The sequence below is a fragment of the Nycticebus coucang genome, chromosome 19, assembly GCF_027406575.1.
Source record: "Nycticebus coucang isolate mNycCou1 chromosome 19, mNycCou1.pri, whole genome shotgun sequence".
NCBI classification, from domain to species: domain Eukaryota; kingdom Metazoa; phylum Chordata; class Mammalia; order Primates; family Lorisidae; genus Nycticebus; species Nycticebus coucang.
In genome coordinates, this window is record NC_069798.1 from 9,717,899 (window position 1) to 9,734,319 (window position 16,421).

General features: G+C 40.4%; 1 protein-coding gene across 2 annotated transcripts in view; it reads left to right on the plus strand.

The window, feature by feature from the left end:
• The window catches only part of LPIN2 (lipin 2), an 81,839-nt gene that overhangs the window by 38,985 nt on the left and 26,433 nt on the right, over positions 1-16,421 (plus strand). For both annotated transcript variants that reach the window (XM_053571272.1, XM_053571271.1), the window contains exons 2-4: positions 526-726; positions 7,927-8,022; positions 11,506-11,807. In XM_053571272.1, coding sequence (XP_053427247.1) covers positions 535-726; positions 7,927-8,022; positions 11,506-11,807 — 590 coding nt within the window. In that variant the 5' untranslated portion in view covers positions 526-534. The remainder of the gene's footprint in view (positions 1-525; positions 727-7,926; positions 8,023-11,505; positions 11,808-16,421) is intronic.

The following is a 16,421-nucleotide window of genomic DNA, read 5'->3' on the forward strand; positions in this document are numbered from 1 at the left end:
GTGCAGAATGCATCTCTCACTCACTACATTGTTCCTGTCGTAAAGTGAATTTCCAGTTTCTCCTAGGGGTGGGCTTTGTGCTGTCTTCATTAGTTTTTTTCTGTGTGGCTGCTGTGGCCAGAGGAGGCACCACAGTCCCAGGCTCCAGACAGTCTTGGGCAGGGGGCAGTACTGGTCAGTGTTCTGGTGATTCTGCGCTGGTCCTGAACTTTAGAGGAAAATCCCTAATTGCAGTTGGCACTATCCCTGATGTGAGAGAGGAAAGGGAACTTCTTGTGCCTCAGGTTCTGGTTGGAACAGCCTCTTGGTTAAAAGGATAGTCTGGGATTGTCCATGCATGGAAATGTGTAGAAACTATGATAGCGTAAGACTGTTGGGTTAAAAATTAGCGAAGGTAATGACATGAAATCTGGTGTACAAATGAGCAATGAACTTTTGGTCACTGCTTTTATTTCTTTGTCATTGTCAGTAGATCCACAGATTCAGTGTTAACATCTCATATGTTTTTTTTTTTTTTTCTTGCAGTCTCAAACCATGAATTATGTGGGACAGCTGGCAGGGCAGGTGATTGTCACCGTGAAGGAACTCTACAAGGGCATTAACCAGGCCACCCTCTCTGGGTGTATCGATGTCATCGTGGTGCAGCAGCAGGACAGCACCTATCAGTGTTCGCCTTTCCACGTTCGGTTTGGGAAGCTGGGAGTCCTGAGATCCAAAGAGAAAGTGGTGAGTGCTGTGTGCAGCCTTTCCTGGGGAGGGAGGGGGAAAGTTACGCAGTGCCAGTGAGGAAGTGGTTACTGTGAGCTCGCTGGGCCCCTCTCCTTTTTTTTTTTTTTTAAAGAAAAAAACCCTGCATGATGTTGAAGACAATGTTGCTTTTGAAGTTGCTTCTAAATTCACAAAGCCCTATGACAGGAAGACTCTGCAAGGGAAAAAGAAACTGAAAATTATTATAATTCTACATGTTACAGCTCAGAAGAGTGAAACAGAAGCTAGAGTTGTAAATGGGAAAGTTAGGCAGAGTTAGAAAAAGAGAAAATTTCCTTTACCTTATATAGTATTTAAGAATTTTTTTTTTTTTAGAGACAGAGTCTCAGTGTATCACCCTTGATAGAGTGCCGTGGTGTCACAGCTCACAGCAACCTCCAGCTCTTGGGCTTAGGCGATTCTCTTGCCTTAGCCTCCCGAGTAGCTGGGACTACAGGAGCCTGCCACAATGCCTGGGTATTTTTTTGTTGCAGTTTGGCTGGGGCCAGGTTTGAACCCACCACCCTCAGTATATGGGGCCAGCACCCTACTCACTGAGCCACAGGTGCCACCCAGTATTTAAGAATTTTAACTGGAATAGGTTGATGTAATCGAGAGTACATTAAATTTCTTTTAAGGACATTAATTAATGAAGCTGTGTAAAATCCTGTTTGTAATCTGAATTATTACTGATACCAGGACTTCTCTCCAAATCTTATTGAAATGCAAACCCACAGACCATAGGCTGCTTGACTTTCATTTGTTTTCTAAGGAAGATTTATTCAGGAAGGAGGTATTTGTGTTGGTTTTTCTTTTTTTTCTTTCTATTTTTTAGAGCTCACTTTATCACCCTCGGTAGAGTGCGGTGGCATCACAGCTCACAGCAACCTCCAACTCCTGGGCTTAGTTCTTTTGCCTCAGCCTCCCAAGTAGCTAGGATTATAGGCGCCTACCACAACACCCAGCTATTTTTTGTTGCAATTTGGCCAGGGCTGGGTTCAAACCCACTACCCTTGGTATGTGGGGCCAGCGCTCTACCCACTGAGCCATAGGTGCCACCCCATATATGCCCATATATTTCTTTTTTTAATAGTCTCTTTCCTTTCAGGTATGGAGTAGTTAGGTTTGCTAGTATCTCAGATGTCAGTCAAGTCAGAAAACTGAGCTAGTAATACAATTTTGCTGGTATCTAGTATATTTTTCTTTCTACTCTTACCCCATGGTATCTACCTCTGTAATGTAGAGAGGTTTTGTCAAGATTTTTTCCCCCCCAAGGCAGAGTCTCACTCTCTCACCCTGGGTAAAATACCGTGGTGTCATCCCTCAGCAGCAACCTCAAACTCCTAGGCTTGAGCCGTCCTCTTGCCTCAGCCTCCTGAGTAGCTGGGACCACAGGCACCCACCACAGCGCCTGTCTAGCTTCTCTATTTTTAGTAGAAACAGCGTCTACCTGTCTTGAACTCCTGACCTCAAGCAATCCAGCCACCTCAACCTGCCAGAGTTTTGTCACGATTTTTAAGCATGACAAAGGATCCTCACCATTTTCTGGCCTGGACTTAAAAGTATGTGTTAGAGGACCGTGCCAATCCAACATGTATTTTCAGATTTTTGCTATTTTATGTAGCTTATATTCTTTAAATAGAAATTCCTTCTGTGTAATTAAGCGTATATTATTTTGAGGGGAGAGAAAATGGATTTCACAAAACGAGATACTCTTTCCCCTTCCAGGAAAAATGTCTCATTTCTATGTGTTATAAAGTCAGTTTCCACTGGAGAGCCACACTGCACAGTGGCAGGGTTTGTGTGGTCTGGCCTCTGTTCAGAGTCACCCTTTAGAAAGCGAAAGCGGTTGCATTTTGCTTAGTGACTTAGAAACTTCGCATTGCAAAAGTGTTGTTTAGCCAGTTTAGAGACTCTGGAATTTTTTTCTTTCTTTCCAGAAATACTAATAGTGCTTTCAGACTGGATTTGTTTTGGGAGAATCAGCAGCAAACTGTTTATGCAGTGAAATTTCCCATTAATTGTGTAAGAATCTGTCTCTAAAACTGTTTTCTGAGGCTTCTTTGGTTAGTTTTTTGGCTGGCATCTGGTTTTGATCAGCAGATTGGGTCAGTCCTCTGGCCTTTCAAAATGGAACCTGCAGGCAGATGTATATAAATACCTTTTTCTGGTGCCGCCTGTAGCTCAGTGGGTAGGGCGCCGGGTTCGAACCCAGCCAAGGCCTGCTGAAACAACAATGACAACTGCTGCAAAAACAACAACAAAAATAGCTGGGCATTGTGGCAGGCACCTGTAGTAGTCCCAGCTACTTGGGAGGCTGAGGCAAGAGAGTCACTAAAGCCCAAGAGTTTGAGGTTGCTGTGAGCTGTGATGCCATAGCACTCTACCAAGGGTGACAGCCTGAGACTCTGTCTCAAAAAAAAAAAGCATGCTGTATGTTTCTAATTTAAGAAGTGATATAATTTTGTACAGAGCCACACAATTAATTGTGTTAAATATCTTCTCAAACCCTTGAATTTTTAATGGGAGTGTATCCATGAGACATAGGAATTGAGAAATTTTTACCCCCTACTTCCTCCCTTGGTATTCCAGAAACCCCAAGAGTATGTTTGCAAGGCAGTTTGGCCATTTGATTTATGGAAACACAGCTTTCCTGTGATGGTAAAACTGATAACATGTGCTTTGCGATAATGCTGGTAATTTGCATTAACTATTTTTTTTTTACTTTGAATCAGTTTTGGGTTAGGCAGTGCTGGTCATTGATTTTTTTTTTTCCTTTAAGACAGAGTCTAACTTTGTCCCCCTTGGTAGAGTGCCTGGTATCACAGCTCACAGCAACCTCAAACTCTTGGGTCAAGTGATCTTTTGCCTTGGCCTCCTAAGTAGCTGGGACTGCAGGTGCCCACCACAACACCCGACTATTTTTAGAGATAGTGTCTCACTCTTGCTCAGGCAATCCACCCGCCTCGCCCTCTCAGAGTGTTAGGATTACAGGCAGGCGTGAGCCACCATGCCCAGCCATGGTCATTGATTTTTAATTTATTTTATTTTATTTTATTTTATTTTTTTGTTGTTGCAGTTTGGCCAGGGCTGGGTTCAAACTCACCACCCTCGGTATATGGGGCCAGCACCCTAGTCACTGAGCCACAGGTACCACCAAGGTCATTGATTTTTAAACTGTCAAAACTTACTTGAAACAAATTTTTAATATACACCTATGAAGAGGACTTGAAATCATGCCCAACTTTAAAACCACTCTGTGGAGAGGTGCAGTATAATGATTTTCCCACTCCCATTGGTAAGTTCTTGCTTGATGAAATACTAGTACTCTGAGTACATTCCATAACTCAAGAATTTAAATTTGAAGGTAAACATATTATACTTTATTTTTTTAAATATTAATTTCACTGATTATTTACCAGAGTTAAATAGCCCAGTGAATTAGAACTGTTTTCATTGCTGATAACAGAAATCCACCTCCCGCCAGCTTAGACAGAAAAGCTTGCATAGGTAAAGTCCAGAGGTATTTGTTTTAGTCAGGGCTGTATTAAGAGGCTCTAAAGCAGTGGTTCTCAAACTTCCTAATGCCGTGGCCCTTTACTACAGTTCCTGTGGGTCATGACCCACTGGTTGAGAACCGCTGCTCTAGAGGAATTACCAGAACTCTTTTTCTCCATCTCAGTTCCGCTTCTGTTTGTGTGGGTTCCCTCTAGAGTTGAATTACCAGTACCTCCAGGCGCACTTTCCATTATTCAGCCCCAGTGGAAAGAAAGCTTCCTACCGAAGTCTCAGTATTTTAGTCTACCCATCTGTCATTGTAGGTAGGGATGGAATATATTGACGGGTTGGCTTACACAACAGCCCACCTCTACTCCGAGGCCACATTTGAAACGCAGGTTAAGTATCACTTATCTGAAATGCTTGGGACCAAAAGTGTTTTGGAGTACATATTTCTTCTTTGGAATATTAGCATTATACTTAACTAGTTAAACATCCCAAATCAAAAAATCCAAAATCTGAAGTGCTCCAATGAGCATTTCTTTGAGTGTTCTGTTAGTACTCAGAAAGATGTTGATTTTAGAGCATTTCAGATTTTGGATATTTGCATTTGGGATGCTCAACCTGTATGTGGTCTGAAATAGAGGATGACTCAATCCCCAAAAGACAGACCCAAAGAAGGGCAAACCAAATCAAGTGTCTAACAATCCGTATTTCTCACAGTACCACTTCCATTTCAACATTTTAGTCATATGTTGAGCAAGACTGAGCCACACTATAGGAAGTATAACTATATGAAAATGAGTGGTTATTTTGAAAGCTAGGTTACTAGAATTTAATGCATCAAAATGAATATCCTCTTTAAAATGATTAATCACCTTGGGAAGCATTTATTCAAGCTTGGTACTAATTCTCAAAATATATTAATAATCTTGTTACTTTGTTGCCTAAAGACCTCATGGCATATTCTTTTAAATATATTAAATATTGGCACAGTTTGAGGTTAGATTTAATTTTTGGAAAGACCAAATTCCATTCAAAGTCAAATCAAGAGAATAAAGTAAGTAGTCATATTGAATAATATCATACTCAATCTCGAAACGTAAAGATGGTGACATGTTAATTTTTCTAAGATGAACAGTTTAGACTCTGAGTTTGCATCTTAAAGAAGCATTATTCTATTTTCCCAGCTACATTGGATAAATTAATAACCGCCTAAAATGAAAATTGTGAAGAACATTCGTTTGTCTGTTTATTAAATATAAAATACTAAATAGTTTGTATTTAATTTAACCTAAACAAAGACTTATACAACTAATCAACAGAGATTATTATTTTAATTATTTCCTGTGTCCAACTTCTAGTTGAATAAATTAAATAAAATATTTTTGTTAAATTTTAAGTTTTTTATTTTTATTTTTGAGACAGGGTCTTACTCTGTCACCTTGGGTAGAATGCCATAGTGTCGTCATAGCTCACAGCAACCGCAAACTCTTGGATTTAAGCAATCCTCTTGCCTCAGCCTCCCAAGTAGCTGGGACTTACAGGCACCCACCACGATGCCTGCCTAGTTTCTCTATTTTTTTTAGTAGAGATGGACTCTCAACTCTTGCTCAGGCTGATCTTGAGCTCCTGAGCTCAAGTAATCTACCCACCTCAGCTTCCCAGAGTGCTAAGATTACAGGCCTGAGCTACTGTGCCCAGCCATAAATTAAATAGTTCAGTGAAATCATCCTAAAAAACTTAAAATGTGGGATTATGGAGCTAATTTAGTTTTTCCTTATTTCCTGGCTTATGTAGCCTAGGGAAAAAAAAAAGCTTTATTACTGTTTTCAGTTTTCATATAACTTTAACTTGGTGAACATTATTTCTGTGGTTATTGAAGAAATTGCTATTGTTGGTAGCTACTTCAGAAATTTTGACTTCTGAGATGGTGAAGTGCTTATACCGGCCTGAGTTTCTCTGCAGTAAATATTCAGAGTAATATAAAATATTAAGGAAGGCTGAGTGGAAAATGGTTAGGGTTAATGTTTGTCTTGTAGAAACTGATTTATGTAGCAATTTCATTTAAAAAGTAGAAGTAAAAGCACTTTTTGTAATCGTTTTATTAACATTTCTTAAATGGGATAGGATTTTTTTAACTCTTTACTCTGTATTTATTAATTGCTCATTTAACATGAAATCATTTCCACCATTAAAAGGAGCATTTTATAGTCCTGTCATCTTAGTCTTTGCCACTCTGTGACAGTTCCAAATGGCGATTTTTCTGTTTCTATCATTCCTTCTCCATTTATTAATTGAAATTCTGTTTTATCAAAGAACTGTTCCTTCTCTTCTATTAGTTATTCAATCATTTATTGAATATCTGTAAGTAGGAACTTAATTTAATTTTACAATGTGAGTTATCCCTCATCCATTTTTTAAAATTTCAGATAAATGTGAGGATACAAATGTTCAGGTTACTTTATTTTCATTTCTAAGGTAAAGTTCAAGTTGTAGTTGAGCCCTTCACCCAGGGGGTGTGCTGAACACATCAAGCACTTAGGTGAGATCCTGCCAATCACCTTCCCTCCTCCCTCCTCTCCCGTCACTAGACTACACTGGTGTTTTTTCTTTTGTGTAGTTGTTTAGATGTTTATATATTGGTTTCATGTTAGTATTGAGTACATCGGATACTATCTATTATTATCATTATTTTTTTTTTGTTATTCAAATTGTCTCAGTTTGGCCATTAATACAGGGTAGCCCCTTCAAGTTGAGTCCCTTTGTAATGCTCCCATCATTTTTTGAGCACGTGTTCCTTTCTGGAACAATAAATAAGGTGTTCAGAAGAAGCTGCTTTCTCGGCCTCAGCCCTGGAATTAATTATTTTACTTCTACCATAACTCCACTTTCCGGTAGATTCATACTTCACCTCTTGTTTTTTTGTTACACTTTTTCTTGCCCAGTTTCCTCATTCAGTTTTCCATTTTTATTTATTTTTATTTAGGTCATGCTTTACTCAGGCTTTTCTCAAACTCCTGAGCTCAAGTGATCCTCCTGCCTTGGCCTCCCAGAGTGCTAGGATTACAGGCATGAGTCACTGTACCTGGCCCCCGTTGTCCTTTTTATAAACTGTGTTGCATGGGTTCATCACTGGGAGATGAGGAAGCCACGTAACTACATGATTTGCTGTCTGTGTCTCAAGTGAATGATAGATACACAGTGACTGGTCAGTAACAGGCTCTGAGGAAGGGCTGTGATTGATCACTGATGGGCACAGCATCTGCTGTTGATGTATTGATCCATCTGTGGAGGAGTGAAGCTCATGGGTCACCTACTGAGGTTATGGAAACTTGGGTGTGTCTGAACTGCATGAGGTGAGGCCTGCTTGTGCTGTAACTTGGAAAATTTACAAATGCTTGACAATGAAGTTTCCTCTGTTTTTCAGCATTTGAGAAATTAATCGAAAAACTTTTTCTGTCTTGTAAAATAGGTGGTTAAAACATTTTCTTTCAATCCCTGGTTATCCATCCCTCCTCTCTACCGGGTCCTTTTGGTTTTTAGGGGTGGAATGAATTCAGGTAGCAGTTTTTCTTTGGGGCTGAACCTTAATACCGAGTTTGGTTTGAGACTCAGAACATACTTAGCTTAGCTTGAAAGAAAGACTGAATGCCAAATCACACTTGTTTCTCCTCTTAGATTGATATAGAAATCAATGGCAATGCAGTGGATCTGCACATGAAGTTGGGTGACAATGGAGAAGCTTTCTTTGTGGAGGAGACTGAAGAGGAATATGTAAGTTTTTGTGGGTTACACCCTCCTTACACATGGTGCTCAGGCTTCCTGTGTGTGTCCCAAACAGGAATGTTGTTGCTGGCTAAATAATCTATTTAGATTCAGATTGATGAACTGAGCTGTCAAAAAGGAGCTGGAGGGATGAGGAACTTTTCTCCACACCCAGTTGGCGATGCAGGGAGCATACAGAAAGTCTTTGCACTTGTTCCTTTCATAAGGGGAGGCACATTTCTAGCTTTGATAAGCTTTCTTTTTGAGTGTCCATTGGTTCATACCCTGACTTGAGTACATTTGGTTCCATCTAAGTAATGAAGGCTTATCTCTTCCTGGCTGTGTGTTTATACATGTGTGACCTTTAAACTTGAAAATCATGTTTACCATCTTGGTAGGGCTGTTACATCCCTAATCTTGAATAGTCACGTAAATTAATTTATTATGGTCTTGAGAGTTAAATTAATTGCTCTATATCTTTAATCCTGTCAATGATTACGTTTGGCTTCTTTCAGCAAGAGAACACAGTTTGTCCTGCCCTCCCTGTCCCGAACACGCACATAGGGTTTCTTTCTGCTGATTTGGACAGTAGTGAACTGTTTTTGATCTTTGGGTTAATGTGGATCTTTTGAAAAATTCTTTAGAAGGCATCGTTACATCTTTTCTTTTTTATTTTATTTTATTTTATTTTATTTATTTATTTATTTTTTTTTTTATTGTTGGGGACTCATTGAGGGTACAATAAGCCAGGTTACACTGATTGCAATTGTTAGGTAAAGTCCCTCTTGGAATCATGTTACATCTTTTCTTTACTAAGGATACAGGACTTCTTTTTTGCCTTTGAAGATGAACTGCCAATTTGGTGTTTCAAACTCATTTAAAAATATCAAAAAATATGGCTCGGCACCCGTAGCACAGTGGTTATGGCGCTAGCCACATGCATCAAACATGGAGGGTTCAAGCCTGGCCAAGGCCAGCTAAACAACAATGACAACTGCAACAAGAAAATAGCTGGGTGCTGTGGCAGGCACCTGTAGTCCCAGCTACTTGGGAGGCTGAGGCAAGAGAATCACTTAAGCTCAAGAGTTTGAGGTTGATGTGAGCTGTGATGCCCTGGTGCTCTACCCAGGGTAACACAGTAAGACTCTGTCTCTAAAAAATAAAATAAAATAGGGCGGCACCTGTGGCTCAGTGAGCAGGGCACCGGCCCCATATGCCGAGGGTGGCGGGTTCAAACCCAGCCCCGGCCAAACTGCAACAAAAAAAAATAGCCGGGCGTTGTGGCGGGCGCCTGTAGTCCCAGCTACTCGGGAGGCTGAGGCAGGAGAATCGCCTAAGCCCAGGAGTTGGAGGTTGCTATGAGCTGTTTGATGCCACAGCACTCTACCGAGGGCAATAAAGTGAGACTCTGTCTCTACAAAAAAATAAAATAAAATAAAATAAAAAACAATAGTGAAATGGGATTGCTGTTATAATTTTTCAGTTCAGAGAAAAGGCAACAACTTAGGGATCAGTATGTAAAGCAGCATGATATCATAGGAAGTAGACCCTGATGGACTGGTGCTGCTTCTAGTATCTTAATTATGTTTTTATGTTACCTTGTTTGCATTTACTTGGCCTAAGCAAAATATTTTCCTCATCAGGGACAAAAGAATAGTGAAATATAATAAATGACACTTGTCACAAGAATAAAACATTTTGTTGTGTTTCTTTAAATCACATATAATCCACAACACTAATTGAACTTTGTGTAAATCAACAGATACAGGAAGTGAGAAGACTGGGTTATTGATAGCTTGTTTACTTGATTTCCATGGTTTATTCTGATGATTCTCTTAAAAACTAGGCGTAGCAAGGTCAACTTGGAGAATGTCAGCTTTTCAGCCTTTTCTTCCTAGTCCATGTCTGACCAAATTGACCAAATTTGCTCAGCTTTAGTGTGCTTATCTTTAAAACTTTGGTTAATTCATCCAACAAACATTGGCATTACTACTCTGTGCCACGTGCTACAAATGAAACATACCCCTGTCCTCCAGGAGTTCATGATTTAGAGGAGGATGACAGTTATCAAAAAACTATCTGGATGCCATTATTTGCTTTTTATTTCTCTCAGATTTTTCTGATCATACACCATCAACATCCTTTTCAAGTCAGTAGTTCTGGGTCTCTGTCCTTTTTGTAGCTGTACTATATTCCACAGTATGGATCTACCTTAATGTATTTAACCTGTCTGTACTGGTAGGCATTCAAGTTGTTTTCATCCCACAAATACTGACTGTAATAGAACTAGGGAAATACCACCAGACACAAAAACAGCTTTCAAGAAGTAAACAGAGATCATTGAATTAAAAGACCCGGGCGGCTCCTGTGGCTCAGTCGGTAGGGCGCCGGCCCCATATACCGAGGGTGGTGGGTTCAAGCCCGTCCCCGGCTGAACTGCAACCAAAAAAAAAAAAATAGCCGGGCTTTGTGGCGGGCGCCTGTAGTCCCAGCTACTCGGGAGGCTGAGGCAAGAGAATCGCTTAAGCCCAGGAGTTGGAGGTTGCTGTGAGCTCTGTGATGCCATGGCACTCTACCGAGGGCCATAAAGTGAGACTCTGTCTGTACAAAAAAAAATAAATAAAAGACCCACAGCCTCTCATCTGGGTACCTTGGGGTCATTCAGAATATCTTACCACACTTTCTCTGAAAGTGTTTGTTAATGGTGAACATAGATTTCTCCCTGGCAAATAAAACTTCAGCTTCAGGGTAATCTATTATTAAGTTCAGAAGCTTGCTTTCTTGACTTTGATAATAGATTACCCTAAGGTTAATTTATATCTCTTTATAATCTTCCATTTTTCCCAGTGATACAAAGGAACAAAAGAAATGGTTGTTATGATGTTAATTTATTGAACACGTGACTTGGTCATTCTCTCAGTATTAAGTATTAGGCATTATTTTTTTTCTTTTGAATTACTAAAAGGATATGTTGAAGTCACTGATACCATTTGTTATAGATTATTGTCTTCATCCTCAATTACTGACCACTCTGCGCTCTCCGTGGCTCCTCACCTCACTTGCTGGTCCTCTGCTCTTTGTGTGATGTGTGTACCCTTAATCTTTGCCTGGCGTTTTATCCTGTTCTAATATTGTGTAAGTTCTTAGCAGAGGCTTTTGCAATACCTCCTTGGAATGCTATTGTTGCATTGACCTTTTCTTTGCCAAGAATTTAATTGACTGCTTTGATCATGGCTTTGGGGTATCCCACACCGAGCAGGCACATTGGTTCCTCCACATGTACTCAGTTACGTGTCCTGAAGTGGGCTACTAAGCTTGTGTAACAGCCTGAAGACCTACTCAGAGCAGGCATTGCCTTCATTCAGTGTAACGTTCTTACCTTTGGAAGATACTTTTTCTGCCACTGTGAAATTGGTATCTCAAAATATTGTTGTTTGATTTGCCATTCAGTTTTATTGTGGTTGACTCTTCTTTCTCCGTGTTCTCCTTAAGGAAAAGCTTCCTGCTTACCTCGCCACTTCACCAATTCCAACTGAAGATCAATTCTTTAAAGATATCGACACCCATTTGATGAAATCGGGTGGAGATGAAAAGCAATCTCAGAGTCCAGACATCTCACACATCTTGGAAACAGAGACAGTTTTCACCCCAAGTTCTGTGAAAAAGAAAAAACGAAGGAGAAAGAAATGCAGACCGGACAGTAGGAAGGAAGAGCAGGCTGCTTCTCCCGCTGCGGAAGACACGTGTGACGGGGGCGGGAGCTCTGATGACGACAAGGGCTCCCAGTCAGCAAGGTAGGGCTCTCAGCCTGGGAAGGGTCATGTCCAGGTGCTGGGCCGTAAGCTCAGGCTGCAGGTAGAGTGCAGGGAAAGCCAGAGGCTGCCGTTTCCTTTATGGAGATGCAATATGAGATTTGGACTTGGTTTTCTCCTCCATAGTTTGTGGTAGAATCAAGCCAGAGAGGCATTTTCCCTGTTCCTTTCATATAATTCTACAAAATTTGCTGTCAGGCATCCTGCTGTATTACTAAAATGCACTTTGTAGCAGACTGGCGGTGTCTTTTCATACAGTAAGTTTCCAAAAGCCAAGTAAGTTGTAAGTCCAAGAAGATGCGAGTTAGTCATTTGCCCTTGGGTAAAGAGATGCAGTGGGCACAACGTTGGCATCTCCCACCCAGTGGTCTTATAACGGAGAACTCATCTTTTCCTGAGACTGTTTATCATCAAAATATCCTAGCACACTGAAGAGGAAGGAGTTTCGTTTAAGTGAGAAATCTTTTTTTTTCGAGGCAGAGTCTCAAGCTATCGCCCTGGGTAGAGTGCTGTGGCGTCACAGCTCACAGCAACCTCCAATTTCTTGGGCTTAAGCAATTCTCTTGCCTCAGCCTCCCAAGTAGCTGGGACTATAAGTGTTCACCACAATGTCCGGCTATGTTGTTGTTGTTGTTGTTGTTTGGCAGGCCCAGATTGTATTTGAACCCGCCAGCTCTGGTGTATGTGGCTGGTGCCCTAGCTGTCGAGCTACAGGCACTGAGCCGTAAGTGAGAAATCTTGATCATCACTTATTTACCAGCTCAGTGGAAGAAGTCAAAATATATGCCAGTTCTCAAGTCAGCTTTTTCTGGGCTCTAAAGGTAACAATTAGGAATAGAATATATTTTCTCATTCAAGATTCGATTTTCCTCTGTGTGTTCTACTTAGTGGTGCTTTTGGTTCAAGGCCTATGTGACAGGGTGGTTCTCTTTGTGTTGGTGACTATAAGACAAGAAGCTACTGCCACAAATGGCCCCATATGTCCAAACTCTTTATTTGAAGTGAAGGTTGGCTTTATGGGGGAGATGCTGGTCCGTGTATATGTTTTCACCTCAGCTGCTGAAAAGAGCTCTTGCCCTTCTTACTGAGAAACGTAGAACTGTTGAAATTATTATTATTATTATTTTTTTTTTTGAAACAGTCTCACTGTGTCACACTGGGTAGCGCCATGGCATAACAGCTCACAGCAGCCTCCAACTCTTGGGCTTAAGCGATTCTCTTGCCTCAGCCTCCTAAGTAGCTAGGACTACAGGTGCCCGCCACAACGCCCGGCTATTTTCTTGTTGTAGTTATCATTGTTCTTTGGTAGGCCCAGGCCAGGTTTGAACCTGCCAGCCCCGGTGTATTGTGGCTGGCGCCCTAGCCACTGAGCTACAGGCACTGAACCTGAAATGTTTTTATTATAGAAAAGAGAGGCAATCATTTGTTTCTTTAGTTTCAGAAATCAAATATATACCAAGAGTAAACTCTGCCTTTGTTTTGTTTATCAAGGTCAAATCAGGCAAAAACTATTATATTAATAATATCATACTACATTAGTGAATAAGGCAGCATATCCCTTTTTGACAAAACTATTAACTCATTTTCTAAAATTTTGAAATCTGGATTGTAGATCCTAGAATAAAATTCTGTGTTTGGTAGTAATTTTTGATACATGAAACTTTTTTACCCCTCGTTTTATTACTCACAAACTGACTTGTCTTTGTTATTCTTTTTTATTCCTCCAACACAGAAAATATTAGACTTTGATTTCAGTTCTGATAGAAGGCAGACTCCTCTGTTAGAATTACAATATGGAAGGTGGAAAACAGTTATGGAGAAAATATGTTAGGCCTTATAGACCAGCATAAACTATACTTGTGAAATTTTTAAATCCTGAATAAATCAAATTTGGGTAATTTTCTTTTTTGTCTGATAGTAGCAAAATACTAGCTGGGTAGGGCGGCACCTGTGACTCAAGGAGTAGGGCGCCGGTCCCATATGCCAGAGGTGGTGGGTTCAAGTCCAGCCTCGGCCAAAAAAAAAAAAAAAAATACTAGCTGGGTAAAGTTCTAATTATAAATTTTCTGAAACTCTGCTTTTATATATATATATATATATATAAAATTGGTTGCCAAAGACTGTTAAGCTAATTTTAAAACCATAGTTTTGGAGACTCTTCTTTTTTTCCCACCTTTGTCTCTCTTTTTTTTTGAGACAGAGTCTCAAGCTGTCACCCTGGGTGGAGAGCTGTGACGTCACAGCTCACAGCAACCTCCAACTCTTGGGCTTAAGCGATTCTCTTGCCTCAGACTCCCAAGTAGCTGTGAGTACAGGCGCCCGCCACAATGTCTGGCTATTTTTTGGTTGCAGTTGTCATTGTTTGGCAGGCCTGGGCTGGATTTGAACCTGCCAGCTCAGGTGTATGTGGCTGACGCCTTAGCCCTTTGAGCTACAGGCGCCCCGAGTCCCTCCTTTATTATTTTATCCTTTCCTTTCCTGACCTAATAAACTGTAAGCATCTTTTGGTCTTTTCTTGCTTAATTTCAATTCTGTTAAAAACATTGTAGACAATTCCTATAAAGGTTTTGTCTTACAGATAGTAAAATGTGTAGGTGGACGATAACTGTGTATTCTTTTGAGAAAACTTGAAATACTCCTACATATCTAAATTTCATATGGATTAGCTTTGTAGCTTTCACTTAGTGCTTTATTCCTAAAAAACGTTTGACTAAAATTCTTTCAAGACCTACCCTCCCCATAAAAAACCAACAACAGTGAAGTAATGCTTTGCTTCCAAAGTTTTGTTGACATTGTGTCCTTTGTTAAACATAATAATAGAGCACAGTGAGGAACTGAACAAGAACAACCTGAAGCTTCAACTTGGGAATTTAAAACATTTCTAAACCGCATGCAGAGTACCCTGCTGAGTGCAGAAGAATCCTGCACTAAAGGTGTTCTGTGAATGAGTGTTGTGAGTCAGTGCCTTGCCAGAGATACCTGTATGTGCCTTGCTTTTTTCTAGTTGTGTGGAAAGGCTTTGTCAACCAAAGCCGTTGGTACCGACGTGGTTGGTAGTTAGGAAGGGTTGCCAGCCCATCTCTAAGCCAGCAGCTGGCTTGGTTGGTCCACGTAAACTAGGACCTTGCAGGAACCTGGTTCTTTGCTTTTTTCTTTAGGTCTCTGTTATAGCTGTTACACTTAGAGAAACTCTTTTCCTGAAATTTCTTTTACGTAGAATCTGCCTAATTATGACTTTAAAAAAGAAGAAGACAAAAGTAAACAGTCATGAGAGCTCAGGTTGTATTTTGAAGTAAGTGCTAGTTGAAAGGTAGCCTGGCCCAGTAAGAGATTGCAGGCCAGTAGCCCTCTTCGTCACTCTGGGCCTTGGGTTGTTAATCTATGAAATAAAAGGATTGAACTCCATGGTTTGCCAGGCTCCTGTCAAGTACAGCATCCAGATTCTAAGGTAATCTGAGGGAAGGTACTTAGGGTCATTAACAGCATATTAAACAGCACATTCAAGAACCTGAGAGGAAAAGGACAGGAAGTCTACTGCTTTTGCAGTTGAGAGGTCTAGCAATTATGAATCTTTCTCTCCTTAGCCCCTGCCACTTAGGAAAGAGATTCTTTTTCCAGAGAAGATACATAAAATACATTTTTATTTTGTTTTGAGTAATAGCATTCTGTTTAAACTCTTTTCAAGAATTTTATTGATAGAATTAAGGTTGATTAAGGCTTCTTGGAGGAGGCATATGAAAGAGGGAATTATTCTTTCAAGCAGGTTGCTGTTACACAGCAAGAAACCTCATTTCTGGACATTGGAGAGCTTTAAACTACATGGCTTGGTTTAATCTAGTGAGTCTCTTGCCCTTCCTAAAGATGGACTTGTGGGGTTGAATAAAGCATGAAAGCCTTATTTGTCCTTTGGCAGGTGTGTGTGTGTGTGTGTGTGTGTGTGTGTACTAAAAAACATTGCTCCTAGGCAATGTCCATTTAGAAGAAAGAAACTTTTCAAATTAGATTGTGTTGAGTGCAAATATGAAACATAACACTGATGGAAATATTTCAAATACTCAGCAATAGCAAAAATGGAGAATCAAGACCAGACCATCAAAAAAGGAATCTCAACTTTTAATCCACCAAAGGAGACTTAGGAAATTACTTCTGAAAGCTGAGTCCAGAGAGCCTAAGACTTCTCATAGACAGCATCTTTTGCCCTGAGGCTACCTGCCTTGTTTCCTGAGCAGTAACTGGCTTCTGTAAACAGCCCTCCATGTTCTCCTGGGGTGAGTGCAGGTGTTCAGGGTGACAAGGATCCCCCAGGCACTCCTGCCTCCCCCACTAGGCATTAGTCTGTTCATCCTCTTACGAGGAATATCTTTTATGGGAAATGTCCTTTGCCCAAATGCCAACTTGGGTCATTAGCCACACTGAAATTCACTGATAGATACTGCACCGAGGTTGCCAACTGTCTTATTTGTCAAGAGAATTAGTTGATCTTTGTCAGGGTAGCTAGCAACCCCATCTGTCTCTTACTATAATAACATACTTTAAAACTCATTTTGCACCTATAATTTATCTCATACAATTAATTCAGGCTATTTATTTTAGTTT